Genomic DNA, 22,070 nt, shown 5'->3' with positions numbered 1-22,070 from the left:
TGCAAGGGGATCACAAGATTATTTTAAGAGTGGGAGGGGAGGGGGGAGAGTCATGGTATTGCTTCCCTTATTTCTGCGCAGCCTTCAGAGCTGGAGAGTGGTAGTTGGTGAAGTTGGCTGGGTGCCCAGCTCTCAAGGCAGCACCCTGCCAGCAGCAGCACAGAAGTAAGGATGGTAAGTCCATAGCTATGCTGCCGTAATTCTGTACTGTTGGTTTGAGTTAGGTGGCTAGCTTCCAGAGAGTGCAGTCTGCCTAGATCTGCAGGCAGTAGTGTAGAAGTAAGAGTTGCAGTACCATACCATACCATCTTTACTTCTGTGCAGCTGCTGGCAGTAGCTCCACCTTCACAGCTAGATTCCTGGCCAGCAGCCCCTGCTCTCCAGCTGCCCAGCTCTGAAGGCTGTGTGTGCAGAAGTAAAGGTAGCTGTACCACAACCCCCCTTACAATAACCTAGCAGCTCTCCCACACACTAGGGATGTAAGCGACTAGTCAAGTGACTACTCAGCTAGTCACTCCCCTCCCCTTTGTTGCCTCTTAACAGAGGCATCAAGGGGAGGAGCAGGAGCCAGTGCTGGGAGAAGCCGGCTTAAAAGCCAGTTCTCCCCAGCACAATCTCCATGGGGGGGCCTGAGGCATGAGCCAGAAATCAGCTCTCCCAGCTCGCCCCCTGTCCCAGACGCTGCCCCTCAGCTTCCCCATCTCCCTACACAGACGGTGCTGGGAGGGTCAGCTTTTAAGAGCGTAGAGGCTCTTACTATATTTAAAAAGCAGAGGAGCAGCATCTGGGACCGGGCGTGAACCAGGAATCAGCTGATTCCAAGCTTGCACTTGCATCTCTGCCTCTTAAAATGTAGTAAAGGCCAGGCAGCTCTTACTACATTTAAAAGGCAGAGCCAAGAGCTAACCCTGCTACAGCTCTGCAGTTTTCCCCCTTATCAACTAATCGAGTAGCCAATGGAAATTCTTACCCAGTTAGCTGATTGAACAAAATGTAACATCCCTATCACACGCTCCTTTTCAGAGCAGGATCCCTACAATTAAAACAGCATGACGTTTCTGATTTAAAAATCAGAAATTATGAAATATACCATTTAAAACTCCTATGACGGTAAAATAGACCAAAATGGACCATGAATTTGGTAGGACTCTAGATATAATTGATGCAAATAATCTGATGTCTTTTGGTCAATCAACTTGATCGTGGATTCAAAAAAATTCAGTGAGAAATAGTTGTATATTATAGCTTGAGTATATAATGTAGACAGTATTGAAATCGAAATAATATGCATTCTTATTGTAGAGTATTTGATTCATCAACTGGCAATTTAAGGTAGTTACATTTGGCTTCGGTCAAGATTTCCTCTAATTTCTGAGCAGTGATCCAGTCTCTAATAGCAGGTCAGACACATTTTAATTGCGGCACTTTATTCTTTTGTCCTATCACACAGTACTCTGTTTAATGAATTTATAATCAGTGGCTTAGAAGATAAGAGAGTTCTCTTGTTCATAATAATTAAATTGGAAGGCCTGTGGTTTATTTTAGAAAAGAAGCAAAGCTCTCTCATTTTTAGTTCACAGGTAATCTTCCTCCACAGCCATTTGGATTAGAATGATTCATGATTGTTCAGGTCCCTGGAAAGGATCCAAATCTCAATAGAAGAAACTCTCTCACGACAGAATAAGCACCAGTCAGCACTTCTTTGTGTTTCCTATTCACCATAATAACAACCAACATCATACAAGACATGGTATAAAACCAGTGATGAAAATTCAGCTCCATTACACCATTTTGCTAATCTACAGTAGTGAGTTCAGTGAAGTTACTCTGGATTTATATGCACAGAAACAAAAATACAAATTGACCTGAGTATTTAACTTTTGAAGAGGTTTGGATTTCAAGGTATTTTTCTGAAAGCTGTTAGTTTAATTAGCATTCTGAAAACATGCATATTAAAGACTAATTAAGAAAGTGTTATTGATGTCTCCACTACTGAAAAGTTTATATGTGAGCTATTGTGTATATAATAGAACTGTTTCCTTTTTAATGGTTGACAAAGGTACAGTAATCGCTATTTTCAGGTATTGCTGGAAAATATAACAACACAACCCCAATCAACCATTCATGTTCTAGAGGCATTGTTGGCACAGTTAATTAGCTGAAGCTTTAATAAATTGAAAGCTGCTGTGGTTTTGTACAGTGTGCTACTACGAGTTTCTCTTGTGTGTGAGTGAGAGAAAATTAATCAACCGTCCAAGTACTTGGTAATTCCATTTGCCTCTGTGCTCTCCTTGCTTGTAAATGATCTCTTTGAAGTTTATTAAAGGAATGAGTCATGTAGCTTCGTAGAAGTCCCCCCCCCCATAATAATCATACATTTTTCATGCTGCTCAAATCATCATCTGCATAATGAATGAGGTGAAAATATTGCTCTACAAAGCTGGCTCTATACAGCTGAACCTTTGAGATGTACATTATGTTGTTTGGGTGTCTGGTTGCTTTTAGAGCACATTTAAAATCTCTTTAAATTTACAGTACAGGGTTAAGTGAATGTATTTTGCTGTTCAGTACTCCCTCAATGTCTCTTCTGCTTGCAAAGTACATCTGCTATCTCACTGGCACTAAGGTACAGTATTCTGCTTTAATATCCTTCGAATAATGCAGGCAGCCCTCCATAAATTAAAAACTGTGAAAAATAATTGCTACACCCGACTTGTGTAGTTTGTAATTAGTGCAATCCCATTTCTAAAGGGTGTTTTGCCCCTGTATGTGTCACTGGCCCTCGTTTCAGCCCTGTTTGGTGCCAAGCATCTTCAACTTCAATACCTAAATTTTAAATTCTTTGGGGACAGGGACAATTTTTTCATAGGCATGACAGCAATGCATTGTTGGAGATTTCAGGCTAGACAAACACCTGTCGGGAATGGTCTGCTTATTACTTAGTACTGTCTTGAGTGCAGGGGACTGGACTAGATGACCTACTGAGGTCTCTTTTGGTCCTACGTATCCAGGATCCTTTGCTTCTTCAGAATGTAATATTAGAAAGGATTCAGGCTCTATAAACATCTGGTAGAGACGCAAATACCAATTAAAAGAAAGCCAGGTATCTTCCTATGGAATAACAAGTCTCAAAACACAATCCTCTGTAGATTGCAGGTACTCTGCTTTTACATGCATTTATCTGATAGCTTTCTGGGGCCAAATAAAACATCCCTAATCAAGTAGCAAAAGATAATAAGATGGGCTGTGGGAATATGGGGGCACTGAGGCCAGCTTTATCAGAACTTTCAGCATTTGCTAAATGTTCATTTGCTAAAAGATAGTGATGCCAGAATAATCTCAGCTGTGTATTTTGCTACAGGAAAGTCTTACGAAAGATTGGTGTGCGTATGTGTCTGTGCACGTGTGTGCGTATCATGGATAGTACAGGTTCAGCGCTGAGAAACATAACACGGTACCAGTCTTTATGTCCAGGGGAGCGAGCCTTAGTCCACTGTCAAATAATTAACTGCTGTTTGACAGCAAGAGAACCTCTTGCCCTCACACTTTGATTGTTTCATCTTTGCTCCTTGCTTGGGGATGTTTCATTTGGTCCCAAAATCCCACTTAGCCGGGGGGAGGCCCAGTTTGCAGTGAGCTGCATGTTGTTAGAAGAGCTGCAGTCACAGGAGGGCCTTGCTGAGTTCCTGGTTCCAGGGAAGGAATCCACTTGAGAAGCCTCATGGGTAAAGGACCTTGGCTCAGGGACTGTTAGGTTCAAGTGGGACTGATAAACACAGAGGGAGTCTAGTGCCCTGCTAAGACACATGGCTGAAGGTCTATCTTGTGAATTCTGTTGAACTTCCTACTAATAAATGAGACCTTAAAAGTGTGGTGGTGTTTGATCCATAAAAACCTGATAGACCCCAAGTGGAGAAATTAAGGCAGGGAACCCCCACAGAAATGCACCTGGCTAGAAGAGGTGTCCAGGGATGGCATGGAGCCCTAACATGATATAATTAGCTGAACTCACAGCAGATGCTCAAGTGAATATAGGTCAGGGATGGCCTTGTGAATTTTCAAGTATCCAAAAGCTGCCTCAGTAAAGGTTTGCTGGGTCAATGGGAAAAATCACCCTCCAACCTAGTGCTGTCTACACTAGGGCTTAATCAATTTTATTGTATCGCTGATTTTTCACACCCTTGAGCGACATAGTTATACTGACTTAATTTCCTACTGTAGACCAGGCTTTAGAGGGGAGGAGACTGGCGTGTTCAGAACCCTGCCTTTATGAAAAATGGAGGTGGTTTCCCCCAAATGTTCACATGGCATACATAAACAAACAGCCTTCAGCATTTCCAGGTAGCTAATGCTTCAGCTTTAGAGTTGTAGAACTACTCTGAAACTAAGAACTTTTATTTCTTTTGCATTATGGAAAAAACTAAACAGATCTTCTTTATTTTGCTTAAAAATCTACTTGTCATGGCCTTACATCTTTCATCTTGGAGCCAATATTTATCTGAGTTACATTCATGAAAATAGTTGTAGGAACAGTAATGGAAAAACGGGCATACTTATCTATAAGCCAGGGGAGTTGTTACAGTGGGACTCTGTCTTTTTTTTATCATGAGTTCATCTTACTGAACAATTCAGATTTTTTCTTGCTCGGGGTGTTGAGAAATAGAGGTGAGAGGGAGGTGGGAGTGACACAGAAGGAGAAATAGTAAGGTCTTTCTGAAGTGAAGCAAAAGAAACCAGAGTTGTCATTAGAAGGCAAGGGGGTGTTGAAAAGAAGGATCCAACCACTGGTTAGGATACTGGCCTAGGATCTAGAAAACCAGAATTCAGTTTGTGGTTCCCCACAGGTTTCCTGTGTAACCTCATGGAAACCACCTTGTTTCTTTGTGCTTCGGTTCCCCATCTGTTCAGTGGAGGTACAAGCACAGCTCCATCTCCCAAATTGAACCCCTGGGACCTAACAGAGTTGTTTGTGATTTGCATCATTGTCAGTATGTTGAGAACTGGACCCAATGAGTTGAGGCTTTTCACTGAACATTCCTATCGGTCATTGGTGTTGTGCATTCACTAATAGCACCTGCCTTCTGAGGGATCTCCAAGTGCACTTTGCCAGCTTCCCCTGCTTGATACTGCTCCTCATCCTCCTTGCAACTGAGCAGCTTTGCTCTCAAAGCCTGCCAGTGAGTCAGAGTAATTTCACACTTCATGTGCTTTCATAAAGGATTAGGAAACATTTGCATGCTTGCAATAGGGCGGATTTTTCTTTCCCTTGACAAGAGAATGGGAGTGTGTATCCAGGAGGCTCGGGTGGGCCATCCATTTTCTTACTTTCATCAAGCCTTCCAGAAGAATAGCTAATGGGTTTGCTATTGGCCCTCATGTTGGAAATCTCTCTGTGTGTTTTACTGTAATTCTCTGCTGCCTGTTTTATGCAGAGAGCCCCTTTTAGAATAGCAGTGGCATGAAAATAAAATGGCTCACAGTGAGTTATTTGAGATCTTGGGATGCAGTCCGTTGTGGAAGTAGACCAAAGTTGACCTGTAATATAAGAAATGCAGGCTGTGCTGGCACATAAGTCCACCATTTACAGCAGCCTTACCAGTTCACATGATGTGGAGTTTTTGTATGGAGGGCAGGCGTTGGTTTCCCAAACTTGCTGGCTACGTCTACACTGGCAGCTTCTTGCACAAGAACAGCTGTTCTTGTGCAAAAACTTGCTGGGTGTCTACACTGCACGTGCATTCTTGCACAAGTAAATTTATAGTCTAGCGTCGGAAAACAGGGCTTCTTCCGGAAGAGTTAGTCCTCTCCCCATGAGGAATAAGCCCTCTTGCGCAAGAGCTCTTGTGCAAGAGGGCAGTGTAGACAGGCAACATGAATTTCTTGCGTAAGAAACTCCTATGGCTAAAATGGCCAACAGAGCTTTCTTGCGCAAGAGAAAGTCCACACTGCCATAGATGCTCTTGCGCAAAAGCATATGCCAGTGTAGACGCTCTTGTGGAAGACTTTTTGTGCTAAAACTCTTCCGCAAAAGAGTTCTTGTGCAAGAAGCTGCCAGTGTAGACGTAGCCGCATAGTATGAACCACATTTAATGAGTGCGTCTTGTACATCCCATTTGTGACTGCGTGGACCATCTCCTCTTTTCTTATTTATGGTGTCCTTATACTTCTGGCTACTGCAACTGTGGGTCAAGAAAAGTAATAATAGCAAGTGCTCTTAGGAGCTGGAAATGAGAACAGTACTGGGTGAGTAGTCAGTTCTCAAGGGCAATGCCTCTCAACCTTTTCAGACTATTCCAACTTTTCAGGAGTCTGGTTTGTCTTACCTACCCCTAAGTTTCACCTCACTTTAAAACTACCTGCTTACAAAATCAGACCTAAAAGTACAGATATGTCCCAGCATGCTTTCTCATGTTTACAATGTAATTGTAACATAATTTGGAATATAAACATTGTACTTAAATTTAATTTAAATGTAATTATTTGTTCCTGTTAGTTTTCTAGTATATAGTTGTAAATAGTTTTGTTATAAGAGGGGCTGTTTATCCTCTGCATCTCTCCCCGACCGGGGAGGGGATGCCAGGACCTCATGGTTTTAAGTAGCCTTAAACTTATGCCCTGTGGCAACCCCCACGACGCCTACCTGAGGTGCTTGGGGGAGACACACTCCACGCAAATTTGTAAAATCTGTAGGGGATTCAAGCCCAGAACTAGAATAGAAAGAGACGCCAGACTGAAGAGGCTCCTCATGGAGTCTGTTCTGCAGCCGCCAGCAACCCCCTCCTCGGTTCCAGAGGGCTCGACGGCTCCGGCGAGGCATAAAACCAAGGCTTCGCGGCACCACTCCCACTCCCCAGTGTAGAGGAGACCAAAGGACTCTAGAGGAAGATCCCTGGACAAGAGGGGCCAAAAAGTGTGCCCAAGAAGGGCGCAGCGAAGACTCCTAAGGAGCCATGTAAGGAGTCAGGCGATACTCGCTCACTCTTGAGGGGAGAAGCTGAAGAACCACTCCCAGAACTGAGACCTTCCACCCTGGAAACTTTTGATGTGGCATGCGACCTTATAGTAATGACTGCTCAAGAATCCCTGCTGCCTGCGGTACCAGACCCACAACGCCTGAACACTGGTTGCTACTGCGGCGCACTGGGGGGAGCTACTATGCTGGTGCCGATCTTGTCGGTAGCACCCTCCCAGTTCTCAGTACTGCCAGCGTCTATGTGTCCTGGGACTCCTACCCCCTGGATTCCAGGACACTTCTCGGCACCACCGTGGGGTACGGAGCCGGGGTTACTGCAGTCCCTGTCTACATTGGCCCCGCCGCTGACCTCAGCGCCATGTCCAGTACCGTATACAGCACCGTACCCGGCACCGACAGCGGCCATGACCCCAATGCTCATGCCAATCCCCGCACCAATCTCAACCCTGGTACCGAGCCATGCACCATCCCCAGTACCGCCAGTGCCAGTCCCATCGCTGTTGACGTGGGCTACGATGTTGCCATTATCCACCATGTGGTCAGCACTGGGAGCCGTTAATGTTCTGCCCCATCTGGCACCATTGGGTCCAAGTGCACAAGCTATAGCACCCTCTTGCACCGCCTTCAATATCTCGCGGGAAACCAAGGGCGATGGCTCAGCAGCAAAAGGAGCAGAGGTCTGCCCCCCCATGGTCATCCTCGGACTCCTCATCTGAGTCGGAAGCAGAGTCCCTAAGATCGGGCATGACTTCCTACAGGTCAAGGTCCAGACATTGCTCACGGTCCCGTCATGGAACCTCACAAGAGACGGGGCCTCAAATGTACGCTTGGCCACTGCAACAATGGCCCTTTTGGACACCTTGAGCATATCATCAGGCCCAGGGGCCACCCCCTATGGCTTCGGTATTGGGATCCCCATGATGGGGGTCCCCTTCATCAGCAACACTGCTTCACCATGCCCCCCGCATCAGAGGTGGAAAAGTCGACGACTGCATCGACTTCTAGGCCCACAGAGGCAGGTGACACGAGTGCCCACAGGGTTGCCCATCAGACTACCATGCAGGAGCTGGCATCAGTATGGGCAAGCCAGTATGAAGATGAGCCAATGGGGATGGACCCCATCTTGAGAGACTCATCATCATCATTCCCTGATGAGGCCTTTGGAGACCTGACTCCCTCATTCCCGGCAATGGATGCTCGGGCACATCAGGAACTGTTGAGGAGGCTGGCTATGAACCTGGCAGTGAGGGTAGAGGAAGTCCAACAAAGACAGACCCGATGGTGGACATCTTCTCTGCCGGTGCCCCTGGGAGGATAGCGTTGCCTCTTAACAGGATAATAGAGAAACTGTCAAAAACATTATGGCTGACTCCTGCCGCCATTCCTCCTACACAGAAAGGTGTGGAGAGGCATTATTTTGTTCCTGAAGTGGACCATGAATATCTCTTTTCACACCGTCCCCTGGGATCTATAGTGGTACAAGCAGTGGGACAGAGAGAGCACCAGTGTCCCCTGGGTCCCACTCCCAAAGCGAAAGAGCCCAAGAAGTTCGACCTGTTGGGCGGGAAAACATACACCACTGGGAAAACATACACCACCGGAGGATTATAACTGCGTATCGCTAGCCAACAGGCCATGCTGGTAAAGTATGCTTTTAATACGTGGGCAGCCATGGACAAATTCAAGGACTGGCTTCCTCAGGAGTCCCGCCAAGAATTTGAAGCCCTAACCGAGGAGGGCAAAACGGTGGCCCGTACGACCTTATAGGTGGCCCTCGATTCTGCAGACTCAGCGACCAGAACAATGGCTATGGCTGTTATAATGAGAAGTGCGTGGTTGCAGATATCGGGCATTCCCCCTGAAGTGCAAACCACATTGCAGGACCTTCTATTCGAGGGGGGAGAACTTTTCTCTGAACAAACGGACTCTAAGCTGCACAGTCTGAAGGACTCGAGAGTGACTGTAAAGTCCCTGGGGATTCATACGCCCGGGCCCTTAAGAAGACCACTGAACCCCCGACTGGCTTTGAGGCCATTCCTGTGAGGAATGGAGATTGGGGAAGGTGAAAGGGCCATGGGAACGGTCGGCATGATCAACCTCACAGTAGACGCAGGGCCTCCAGGTCCGAGCATGACGGGACCAACTACATCACAAGGACACCGGGTCCAAACCACCATTTTGAAGGCACGGTCAAGGACAGCGCACCACTCCAGCCCCTTTTTGTTTTCCGCCTCTCCCATTTCTACCAGGCCTGGTCAAGCATAACTTCGGATCAGTGGGTCCTGAGCCTGGTAGCGAAGGGATATTCTATCCCCTTTATGTCTACTCCCACCTTGCCCCTCCCCCTTTCCCTCTTCAGGGACCCATCTCACAAATTCCTGCTCAGGCAAGAGGTAACAAAACTCCTTCACCTCGGAGCAGTGGAATTGGTCCCTTCAGAGGCAGAGGCTTCTATTCCAGATATTTCCTAATCCCAAAAGCAAAGGGAGGTCTCTGTCCCACCCTAGACCTCAGAGCTCTAAACGCATTCATAAAGAAAACGAAATTCAGAATGCTCACCCTGTCCTCTATTATCCCTTCCCTCTAGAAGGGGGATTGGTATGCTGCCCTCAACTTAAAAGATGCCTACTTCCATGTCATCATTGCCCCAGTGCACAGAAGGTTCCTGAGATTCATCATGGGCACAGCTCTGCCCTTCGGTCTATCCACAGCACCAAGGGTATTCACAAAATACATGGCACCAGTTGTGGCTTTTATGAGGTGCCAGGGCATACACGTCTTTCCTTACCTGGATGACTGGCTGATACGGAGATCTTCCTGAGAGCAAGTGATGGGACACATTGCAAATACCAGAAGTCTGTTCCTCAAGCTGGGCCTCTTAATAAACGAAGAAAAATCCACCGCCATACCCATGCAAATAATAGAGTTTGTGGGAGCTCATTTAGATTCCACATTGGAGACGGCTTCTCTACCCAATCACAGATTCCAAACCCTGAGATCAATGATCATGGACCTTCACAAAGCACCTATAGCTACGACCCGCAACTGCATGCGACTTTTAGGCCATATGGCAGCTTGCACATATGTGGTGACCCACGCCAGACTCAGGCTTTGTCCACTGCAGAATTGGCTACGGTCGTTCCACAATCCGGTGCAGCACCCATTGGACGTGGTAGTCACGATCCCGGAAGGGGTACTTCTATCCTTAAACTGGTGGATGCAGGAAGACATAGTATGTGCAGGGGTACCTTTCACCAAACAAGTTCCATCAGTGCAACTGGTGACAGATGCGTTGGATGCCAGGTGGGAAGCCCACTTAGGGACTCTATGGACGCAGGGGTTATGGTCACCGACAGAGTTGAGGTTGCACATAAACATAAAAGAGCTCAGGGCTGTCAGATTAGCATGCCATGCCTTCCTGCCTTATCTGGAGAACAGAGTGGTGGAAGTGCTGACCAACAACACCACTGCCATGTTCTACATCGACAGGCTGGGGGACGATCGATCCTCCCCCCTGTGCAGGGAGGCCCTGCAGCTCTGGGAAATCTGTATCTGCGAGGCATCCAGCTGCAGGCGACTTACCTTCCTGGATCCAGCAACATTCTAGCAGACAAACTCAGTCGATCCTTTCAAGTCCACGAGTGGATGATCAGAAGGGTTGTTTTAGAGGAAGTCTTCTAGAACTGGGGCTATCCCCTTCTGGACCTTTTCACCTCCAGGACCAATATCCAGTGGCAGGACTTCTGCTCATTCATGGGTCAAGGCGCGGGGTCTCTAGGGGATGCTCTCCACATAAACTGACCACCCCAGCTCCTGTATGCATTCCCTCCCTTTCTGCTGATACAGGACACCATTCTCAGGGTCAGACGGTTCAGAGCAACATGATCATGATAGCGCCGATGTGGCCAAGACTGGTTCTCCACCCTGTGGGAGTTGTCAATAGAGGAACCAGTATGCCTGCCTCTAGTGCTGAATCTAATTACACAAGACTTGGGGCAAGGAACCTTATGCCATCCCAACCTGACAGCCCTCCATCTTGAAGCTTGGTTCCCGAGTGGCTCTCCGCACTAGAACGGGATTGTTCAGCGGAGGTCCAGAGAGTGTTACTGGAAGGTATGAAACCATCCACAAGGGCCATATATGAAGCTAAATGGAAGAAATTCACGGCGTGGACACTGAGAAGGGGAATCGAACCGACCGCAGCAGGTATTCCGCTGATATTGGACTATTTGTTATGTCTCAGGAATCGGGGCCTTGCTACTTCCTCTTTGAGGGTAGACCTCGCACCAATCATGACCTTTCACCCAGGAGAGGGTGGGAGGTCAGTATTCACCAGTTACATGGTAAAGAGATCCATGAAAGGGATTGACAGACCGTTACCATGTACATGCCCCCCGGTTCCACCATGGGACATTAATGTGGTCCTTAAGGGTCTCATGCGACCTCCATTTGAGCCTCTAGCCACTTGTTTGCTAAAACACCTATCATGGAAGGTAGTGTTCTTGATAGCAATAATTTCGGTTAGACGGGTATCAGAGCTCCGAGCGCTGACCTCAGAGCCACCGTTTACAGTCTTTTTCAAAGATAAAGTCCGACTACGACCTCACCTGGCCTTCCTTCCCAAAGTGCTATCCCACTTGCATACATCCCAGGACATTTTTCTGCCTGTGTTTTTTCCCCTAAGCCTCATTCGTCACCTAGGGAGCAGACTTTGCACTGTCTAATGCTGTGGTCACCAACCAGTAGATTGCGAGCTACCGGTAGATCTCAGGGGCGCTAAGAGTAGCTCTTGAGCTCTCTCTGAACTGCGCACCTGCGCAGTACATTTACATTAGATTTCCTCGTGAAATGTAGGCGGAGCTTCAAGGAAGGGGCGGGGCAGTAGATCTTCGCCTGTTCTGAGACTTGAAAAGTGATCTTGGGTTTAAAAAGGTTGGAAACCACTGGTCTAATGTGAGGAGGGCCATAGCTTTTTACCTAGAAAGGACAAAAGACTTTCGTAAATCTGTACAGCTTTTTATTTCCATCGCGGTATGAATGAAAGGATCCCCTATTTTGGCCCAGTGCCTATCATCATGGATTACCTCCTGTATTAGAGAATATTACCGGGGGCGGGTAAGAGCCCCCCCCCCTGCTGACCGCACATTCCACAACGGCGCAGGCGGCATCCATGGCGTTCTTGGCTCAGGTGCCAATCATTGACATCTGTAGGGCAGCCACATATCTTTTCAGAACATTATGCGATTACACAACATGCCAAGGAAGATGCATCAGTAGGCAGGGCAGTGTTGCAATCTGTGAACAAATAGATGTTGTTACTCTCCGACCCCACCGCCTGGGATATGGCTTGGGAATCACCTGATTGGAATGGGGGGGGGAGGAGGAGGAGGAAGAGGAGGAGGAAGAAGAAGAAGAAGAAACAACAACTTGCCTTGTAACCGTTGTCCTTCGAGATGTGTTGCTCATGTCCCTTCCAAATCCCACCCACCTCCCCTTCGTCGGAGCTATTAGGCCAGAAGGAACTGAGGGGGCGAGGGGCCAGCAGGGGTATATATGCCCCGATATGCTGGCACCACGCCAGGGAGCTCCCTGGGCTGGCCCTACGGATGCTGCTGGGGAAAAGGCTCCGGAACTCGGAGCACACAGCGCGCACGCACCTGATTGGAATGGACTTGAGGAACACGTCTCGAAGAACAACAGTTACAAAGTAAGTAACCTTTTCTTCCCCATTCCAGGCACATTTTGGCTGATAATAGGACTGTAACATGTCTTAAAAAAAGAGCTTGCGGAGTTTATCTAAGTGGGGATTGTGCGCACATACGCTTGCAGTGTAAATGTTGCCTTACATTTGTAGCTATCTTTACAAGACATCTAGTAATTACTTCTATGTGTTTTGACAGGGAGTGACATACTGCGGTGAAAGCTCAGCCAGCAACTTAACCATGGCCAATGTTCCCTGGCACGAAGAGGTGGTGCGTTTTGTGCAGGAGTTGACGGACCTTATACCAGATTATGACATTGCATGTGAACATGAACATTCAAACTGCCTCCTGATCGCTCACAAAAAGGTAAGGCGTCTCTCTCCTGGTGTTTGAAAATAGAGGGCACAGACAGACTTGACTCTTTGCTTCCTAACAGCTGTGAGCTGCTCAGTGTGAGCACTTGTTCTAGTTCAGCAAGTTTTTCCTCCTAGGTTTGAAAAAATAACTTTTAAAAATACCCCTTAAAACATGTATCCCATGGAACCCAGTGGGTTAGCTTATAAGACGGTTATGGGTTCTGTGACTGCCTTTGTTTACAAGCTGCAGTGCTGTCCTCAATGACACAAGCAAGATCTTGAAAAGATCAATCTTTTGGCTCTTTTCCGGAAAAGCAGCCTGCCAATGTAGACGCTCCTTTTCCGGCAAAACTGAAAACGGAATAGTATTCCGTTTTAAGCATTTCCGGAAATTCATGCCAGTGTAGACACAGCCCATGTGTGTAACTATTTCACCTCCTCTTGCAAAAACATGTGTGATCAAAGACTCTCTCCTCCCACCCCACAGCGTGAAAAAAAAAGAAATTAAACACACTACACCTATGAAAAAGGCAGCCAACCTTAACGAAAAGTTACTGGTGCAAGACTGATCAGTGTTAATTTGACAAGCAACAGAACAGTTATGAAGACCCAAGTGGGGGGTGTGCCATAGGTTTGAGTGTTTAGTTTACTTTTTTTTTTAAAGTTAAGCTTCTTTGTTACTTCAGTATGTTTTTAAAAAAATTGTTCACAAGAACAAGTCTCCTTTTCCCCCCTTGAAAAAGAAATTGTTCTACATGAGAAACTTAATTGTGCTGTATTTGTAACACCTCAGGTGGATCGAAAACAAATGTGGCAAACACAACTGCATACAGGCAGTCCCCGAGTTACGCGGATCCGACTTACGTCGGATCCGCAGTTACGAACGGGGCACTTCCTCTCCCTTGTCTCGAGCAGACCAGGGAGAGGAAGCAAAGCGGCGGCGGAACGCGCGGCCAGCTGACAGCCCAGACGCTTCTGGGCTGTCAGCTGGCTGCGCGCTCCGCTCTGCTCCCCCCCCCCCCTCTGCAGACCAGGGGGGGGGAGGGGGAGCAGAGCGGCGGAACGCGCAGCCAGCTGACAGCCCAGACGTGTCTGGGCTGTCAGCTGGCCGCGCGTTCCGCCGCTCTGCTGTGCTCCGCTCTGCTCCCCCTCCCCCTGGTCTGCAGACCAGGGGGAGGGGGAGCAGAGCAGAGCGGAGCAGAGCAGAGCGGCAGAATGCGCGGCCAGCTGACAGCCCAGACGCTTCTGGGCTGTCAGCTGGCCGCGTGCTCCGCTCTGCTCCCCGCCCACCCTGCAGATCAGGGGGAGGGGGAGCAGAGCGGAGCACAGCAGAGCGGCGGAACGCGCGGCCAGCTGACAGCCCAGACACGTCTGGGCTGTCAGCTGGCTGCGCGTTCCGCCGCTCTGCTGTGCTCCGCTCTGCTCCCCCTCCCCCTGGTCTGCAGGGGGGGGGGGAGCAGAGCGGAGCGCGCGGCCAGCTGACAGCCCAGAAGCGTCTGGGCTGTCAGCTGGCCGCGCGTTCCGCCGCTCTGCTGTGCTCCGCTCTGCTCCCCTCCCCCTGATCTGCGGGGGGGGGGGAGCAGAGCGGAGCACGCGGCCAGCTGACAGCCCAGATGCGTCTGGGCTGTCAGCTGGCCGCGCGTTCTGCCGCTCTGCTCTGCTCTGCTCCGCTCTGCTCCCCCTCCCCCTGGTCTGCAAACCATGGGGGGGGGGGAAGCAGAGCGGAGCACGCGGCCAGCTGACAGCCCAGACGCGTCTGGGCTGTCAGCTGGCCGCGCGTTCCGCCGCTCTGCTATACTCTGCTCCCCCTCCCCCTGGTCTGCAGACCTGGGGGACGGGGAGCAGAGCAGAGCAAAGCCGCGGAGCCCGAGGGCAGCAGGATAGCCACGGCGCGTCTGGGCTGTCCCGCTGCCCGCGTGTTCCGCCGCTTTGCTCCCCGTCCCCCTGGTCTGCAGACCAGGGGGACGGGGAGCAAAGCAGAGCAAAGCCACAGAGCCAGAGGGCAGCAGGATAGCCACGGCGCGTCTGGGCTGTCCCGCTGCTCCCGTGCTCCGCGGCTTTGCTCCGGACGCCTGTGGTACAGCAGCTGGGGCGCTGCCGGTTGGTCCCGTAGCGCCGCTCTGGGTGCCATTGGACCAACCCAGCAGCACCCCAGCTGCTCTGCCCCAGGTGTCCCCTAGTCAGCAGCTGCTGAAAATGACCAGTGGCTGACTACAGGAAGCCCCTGCCCCGGGCTTCCTGGAATCAGCCGCTGATCAGTTTCAGCAGCAGCTGACTTGGGGATGCCTGGGGTTCTTAAGTTGAATCTGTATGTAAGTCAGAACTGGCGTCCAGATTCAGCCACTGTTGAAACTGATCAGTTTCAGCAGCGGCTGAATCTGGACGCCAGTTCCGACTTACATACAGATTCAACTTAAGAACAAACCTACAGTCCCTATCTTGTACGTAACCCGGGGACTGCCTGTAATTAGTCACATAAATCTATCAAACTTTAAAATTATAGTTGAATACTAACAAATAGCTTACCTGGAAGAAAGCATGATAATTCGCTAGGAATTAAAGTCTCTCTCTCTCTCTCTGTCTTTTAATTTTTTGTTTTTTACTAAAATAATTTAAAAAAATCTCAGTGTGTTAAGAAATAAAACCCACAATGGGATTTTAAGCACCCTTTGTTTTCCTTTCTTTTAAACTTATTGTTTTTCTTCCTCCATTCACCATCTCAGCCAGCAGTCTCTCTACATTTAACCATGACAACAGGTAGTACTGACAAATGCAGAGATTTCCCTGGGTTAATTTTGAGGAATTCAGAAACAGGTGACTGTCTTAACCAAAGCAATTTTAAAAATCCTTTCTTTTCTAAAGCAGTTGTGTTCAGTCAGGAAAAGCGTAATGTATTGTATCTAGAAAAATGCATTGAATTTTGTGCACTAAAAAGTCATCCCCCCTTCTACACTTACATCCTTTCTCAGATGTCCAAGTCTCATTGCGAAGAACATTGTTGTAATGTAGGAACACGGGAAGTAGCTTCCTTAGTCCAAAATGATTGCAACTTCTCATTGTCAAAACCAAGAAGAAAAGATGCAGTGATGTAATGGAGCCACTTCTTCCATCATTTAAATAACTTTAATACCCACACTCAGAAAGGTACGAGTGCTTTGAAAATAGATCATTGAGTCCTAAAAGCAGCTTAGCCCAACCCCACCCCTTTCACCACTGGTCAAGTAAGTTCATTCAAATCACACCAAATGCTTATTTGTCAGCAGCCACACCAATGACTGCGGTTTCATTCTTGTAGGGAAAGTCCACCACCATTTCCTGATGGCCTTTCTTTTCTCCTGCTGGCAGTACTGTAACGCTGTCCTCTGTGTTCTCCTCTGGCTGTGCATCTGCACTGGTCCCGCACTTTCTTTCATTCAGGCCCATGCAGTGTTTCAGCACATGTCATTCCCACTCAGAGCCCTCTGGAAATGACCTCTTGCAAAACTCGCCCGGAAAACGATTCTCAGGAGCATCACTGTCAGGAGCATCATGGAATCTCTCTGCAGTCTTGGGGCTCATCTCCTCTTCCTTTTCTTCCTCAGCACTGCTAGAGTTCTGCATTGTTCCAGCTGATCCAAGTATGGCTAGGCTGCGGGGGGGGTTTCGGGATATCTCCAGCATCCTGAAAAAAACTCTGCTGCATCCAGAGAACGCGTTTGCTCTTCCACTTTTTTTTTGCGGAAGAGCAAACACACTCTTTTGGAAGCCCCTGTATTTCTCATTCTACAAGGAAGAAGGGGGCTTTTGAAAGAGGGGAGTTTTCTGACTTTTGGCCCAGTCTAGATGGGCCAAATGTCGGAAAAGCCTCTTCCGACAAAAGAATCGGAAAAAGGTACATAAAATGCGGAACGTATGTACCTTTTTCAGACAAAACCTTGTAGTCTAGCCATACCCCTAGTGTCCTGCATGCACTGTGCCTAGCACAATGGCTCTGTTCCTCACTGCAGGCCTCTAGGCACTGTGAGAACACACACACAATAACAAATTAGTAGGAAGTTTCACAAAGTGCCGTATTCACATTTTTTAAAAAAAGGGCATGTGTGTGAGAAGGGGGAGGATAGGGTTAAAAGAAATCCGACAAGCTACTTTCTTGTCCTATAGCCTCATAGTATTTCCCTATTTTACAGTTCAAATCTTGTGTGGTGCAACTGGTAGCTATGCCAGAGTATATTCACAACAGAAGAGTCTTTTCCACTGCAAGGTGAAAGCCTCACTTAAGGGAAGGAAACAGCTATTCCCTGAGGTCACTGATAAATAATGTATGTAACCGGCCGTCCTCACTATAAGTCCAAGATACATTCCAAAAAACTTGGACTTATAGCAAAACAACTTGAAGTGGGGTAATTTTTTCCCACGGCTGACTTCCATTTGCACAAATTGGTTTTTTTTTAATCCGTGACTTAAGAGTGGGGAATGGAAGGACTTAAAACACAAGCATCAGGGACCTTAGTGCGGAACGGATGTATACAAAGGCAACTTCTAGCAAGGATGCTCTGTAACACCATTATTAATAGTAACAAAAGATGAGAAATTCTACCGGTACCTTGCTTTCTATATGCATGAAGACAGGATGTCTCTTGTAAACAGTCAACTCACAGATGCTAAAATAATGAATAATAAGTAAATTTATTTCTACTTCTATTTAATTCTGGTTTTCAAGCTCTAGTAGAGGATAAAACATGTCAGTGTTTTACTTATAGAAAACCAGACCTACGAGAGCCATTATGCTGCATAAAAAAAATGAGTGGAGAAAAAAGGCCGATAGTAAAAATAAGAATTTTCATTTGTTTCATTCTGTTTTTCAAGATAACGGTTTTAATTTAAAACCAACAAAACCCTTCATCAAAATGCCTGCATGCTCAAGGGAATGTAAAAATGGCCGCGTGAGAAGGCACTCACTTTTAATTAGGGGCAATGACAGCCATCTGCTTTAAGAATCACATAGGCTCCCAAGAGACCTTAGCAGTTTTGAAAATGTCACCCTAAGTCCCATTGTGAAAGGGTCTTAGGCACTTGGTTGACTGACTTATTGATAGTAAGTAGGATTTAGGAGCACAAGTGCTTTCTGAAAATGGGATTTAAGCATGTTACCCATTGGGCATAATGCAATTCCCATGGAAGCTGGCTGGAAAACTCCCACTGAAATAAATGGAAGTTGGATCTGGTCTTCAGTGTTGCATTAGACTATACAATTAAAAATACCTAATTAATAGGTCACTATACTGATATATGTACTATTTTGAGGTTGGTTTGATACTAACTGCTGTAGAGTAGCCATTGCTAGTGAGTGCCATTATATCTAGTGAAGGTAGTAGTAGTCCCCTTAGCGATCTATTCCTTGGTTGTGTTGTCCAGTGTGTGCCACTTCCAGAAAATGTCCATCCCACACTCTTCTGTGTTCCAGCTCTGTCCTTTGCAGCACCCTCCTTTCCTAAACTGATGACTTCCACCTCTTGGTGCTTGGTGCCCAGAATATTCCAGCTCTCCCTTTGACTATTTTTTCTCCAGCATAAGCTATTATATTCTCAAGTAATTGCATTTACTCTGTGGCAAATCCTACGAACACTCAAGTACAAAAATCTAATTTATTAAAGTGCTTTTGAATTAATTGGCGAAAATATTGAGACAATGGCAACTTTATAATTTAACAATTAATACTAATAACATTTACAGCAAGAGCTTAGGCATCTGGTTTTCCTTGCATTACAACAATAAATGGTATCCTTGAGACAATCAGAGTGAGTGATTAACAATGGAGAAAATCTGCAGATGCCTCGCAGCAAGTATCTTTTTGAATGAAAGTTACTATCTCAGTAATTTTTGGAATAAAAACATAATTTTTTTGCATCTGTTTTCCCCTGGTATTGGCAGTGTATTCCATGATGTTGAAATCCTTGCTTGCCAATTACATTCTATTATATTTAACCTACCTTGTTTTTGTGATGGGTTTGTTTTCCATCAGTGCTGTCTCTGGCTTTACATTCATGGGTTTCTCATTAAGAACATAAGAATGGCTATACTAGGTCAGAACAATGGTCCATCTAGGTCAGTATCCTGTCTTCTGACAGTTGTCAATGCCAGGTGCCCCAGAGGAAGGAACAGAGCAGGGAATCATCAAGTGACTCATCCCCTGTCACCTATTCTCAACTTCTGACAAAGAGAGGCTAGGGACACCATTCCTGCCCATCTTGGCCAATAGCCATTGATGGCCCTAACCTCCGTAAATTTATCTAACTCTCTTTTATTAAACCCTGATATAGTTTTGGACTTTACAATATCCTCTGGCAAGGAGTTTCACAGGTTGTGCGTTGTATGAAGAGGAGGTACTTCCTTTTGTTTCTTTTAAACCTGCTATCTATTAATTTCATTTGGTGACCCCTAGTTCCTGTCTTCTGGGAAGGAGTTAACACTTTTTTATTCACATTTTCCACTCCACTCATGATTTTATAGATTTCTATCATATCCTTCCTTTGTCTTCTCTTTTCCAAGACGAAAAGTAACCATCTTATTAATCTTACCTCATATGGCAGCCGTTCCATACCCCTAATCATTTGTGTTGCCCTTTTCAGAACTTTTTCCAATGCTGAGATATTTTTGGAGACAAGGTGACCATATCTGTATGCAGTATTCAGGATGTGGGCATACCATGGATTTATACATAGACAATAAGATATTCTCTGTCTAATACTAGACCCCTTTCTTAAAGATTCCTAACATTTAATTTGCTTTTTTGACTGCCTCTGCACATCGAGGGGCTGTTTTCAGAGAACAATCCACAGTGACTCCAAGATCTCTCTCTTGAGAAGTAACAACTAATTTAATCTCCATTATAGTATACATATAGTTGGGATTATGTTTTCCAATGTGCACTACTTGGCATTTATCTACATTAAAATTCATCTGCCATTTTGTTGCCCCATCACCTAGTTTTTGAGAGACCCTTTTGAAGCTCTTCACAGTCTACTTTGGACTTAATTCCCTTGAGCAGTTTAGTATCGTCTGCAGCTGTTGCCACCTCACTGATTATCCCTTTCGCCAGATCATTTATCAATGTATTGAATAGGATTGGTCCTGCTTTGGACCCCTGGGAGGCACCTCTAGTTACCTCTCTCCATATCTGAAAACTGATCATTTATTTCCACCCTTTGTTTCCTGACTTTTAACCAGTTATCAGTCCATGAGAGGACCTTCCCTCTTATCCCGTGACAACTTACTTTGTTTCCCCCTTGTCCACATGCTTGTTGACCCCCTCAAAGTATTCTAGTAGATTGGTGAGGCATGGCTTCCTTTTATAGAAACCAGGTTGACTTTTCCCCCAACACACTATGTTCATCTGCGTGCCTGATAATTCTGTTCTTTACTATAGTTTCAACTATTTTGCCCCGTACTGAAGTTAGACTTACTGGTCTGTAATTGCCAGGATCACTTCTAGAGCCCATTTTAAAAATTGGCATCACATTAGCTATCCTCCAGTCATTTGTTACAGAAGATGGCTGTTTCTAATGATCTAACTCTTGTCTTTGTAATAACGGGAGTTCCTTCCCCTGGACAGGTATGCTCAGCGTGAAAGGATACCATGTCATCATCTGGAAGGAGTGTCCCAACTATGGGATCATTTCTCTCTGCATCACTTGGATGCTCCCCAACAGCACAGAGGCTGTCTGACCAGGGGTGGGACCGTTCTACTGTGTTCTGGAAAGTCTCATCTACGTACTGCTCATACATGCTATGTTGGCTGCAATAAAATGGATAGCACCCACTCTGCTGCTAGCCTTCTGCCAGCATCCTCTTTTTACTTCCAGAGCTAAATTCTTTCTCCATAAGGTTTTTAAAAAAAATCTGGTGGTTTTGATTTTAGTTTAGTTTAAAGAAGTTTACAGAATGCCAAGTGTATCTAGCCTCCTTCAAACTCCCCCTCTAAACTCCCTTGCAGAACTCCCCTGTTAGCTGCCCCTGTTTGCTAGCTCCTATCTTAATACTCTTTGTATTAGGCACTAACACCTTTCTTGCTTTCTACTCCTGTTTTGCTTCATTTTTGACCAGTTCTTAAGCAGATCCATAATATTGAAGGATTGGTTTTAAGAATTTACTTTGAGCTTCTCCCTTCTTTGTGTAGTGATGAGTATCATTATCTGGCATACAGTGTGCCTGGGTTTATTTCTCTGGCCAGGAAGATGCATTTTTAGGTAGAGGCCTAGCCAGTAGGCCAAAGCATTGGGCTACTAATATATTATGTTGTGCATGCATGGGTTTGAATCCCTCCTTTAAGAAGTTTCAGTAGTTAGTTGCCTGCCATGTAGAAGAGCTCCAGGTTGAAATGGGATAGAAGTTTGGGTAAACAAGTAAAATCCAAAGAGCTGTGTTATACAGGAGGTCAGACTAGATGATTGTGGATTGACAGGTCTTGTGTAAGTGGTTCTGAATCCAACAGAGATCCCTAACTGTTGCGGATGTTTTGCTTTGTGTGATGGTTGACCCTCTTTTTGTATTCTACATTGTTTGCAGGTTTTATCAATGGATTTCATGGGCTGCAGCGCTTTAGAGTCAGTGTTTCCCAATGGGGTGTCCTGATCTATGAGAAGGCAGTGGGTGGGTTCTAGATGGGTTTGTGTAAGTCTGAGAGAGCCTGCAAACCGGTCCAATAAAAGATACTACTTTACTCACCTTGCCTCCAGAACAGGAAATGAAGTTCTATGGACCTTTCTGTCCTCTCAATCCCATGCTTTGCGGGTCAATTTTCAGGTATAAGCATTCTCTGCCCTTCTAGATCCTGGCACCCGAAGTCTGGACTGTATTCTCTTCCTGCTTATACTAGTTTGATGTCACCGTTACTGCCCCAACTGCAGTGGAGTTGCATTGTGAGAGGAGAATCGAGCCTCTGCTGCCATAAATTGGAACCAAATCTAAAACATCCTTACGTTTACAGCAGGTAGCGAGGCCATGCAGCTCTCTAAGCTGTCCATGGAATATTGTAACTTCTCAACACCAGTGTTCTCGCAG

General features: G+C 46.5%; 1 protein-coding gene across 1 annotated transcript in view; it reads left to right on the top strand.

Annotated features, from left to right (window-relative positions):
- The window catches only part of LOC102458161 (S-adenosyl-L-methionine-dependent tRNA 4-demethylwyosine synthase TYW1), a 191,664-nt gene that overhangs the window by 143,670 nt on the left and 25,924 nt on the right, over positions 1-22,070 (top strand). The window contains exon 16 of the mRNA XM_075905103.2: positions 12,874-13,041. Coding sequence (XP_075761218.2) covers positions 12,874-13,041 — 168 coding nt within the window. The remainder of the gene's footprint in view (positions 1-12,873; positions 13,042-22,070) is intronic.

The sequence above is a fragment of the Pelodiscus sinensis genome, chromosome 21 (assembly GCF_052426305.1).
Source record: "Pelodiscus sinensis isolate ZL-2025 chromosome 21, ASM5242630v1, whole genome shotgun sequence".
Lineage (NCBI taxonomy): Eukaryota > Metazoa > Chordata > Testudines > Trionychidae > Pelodiscus > Pelodiscus sinensis.
This window is presented reverse-complemented; position numbering and strand designations above follow the sequence as displayed.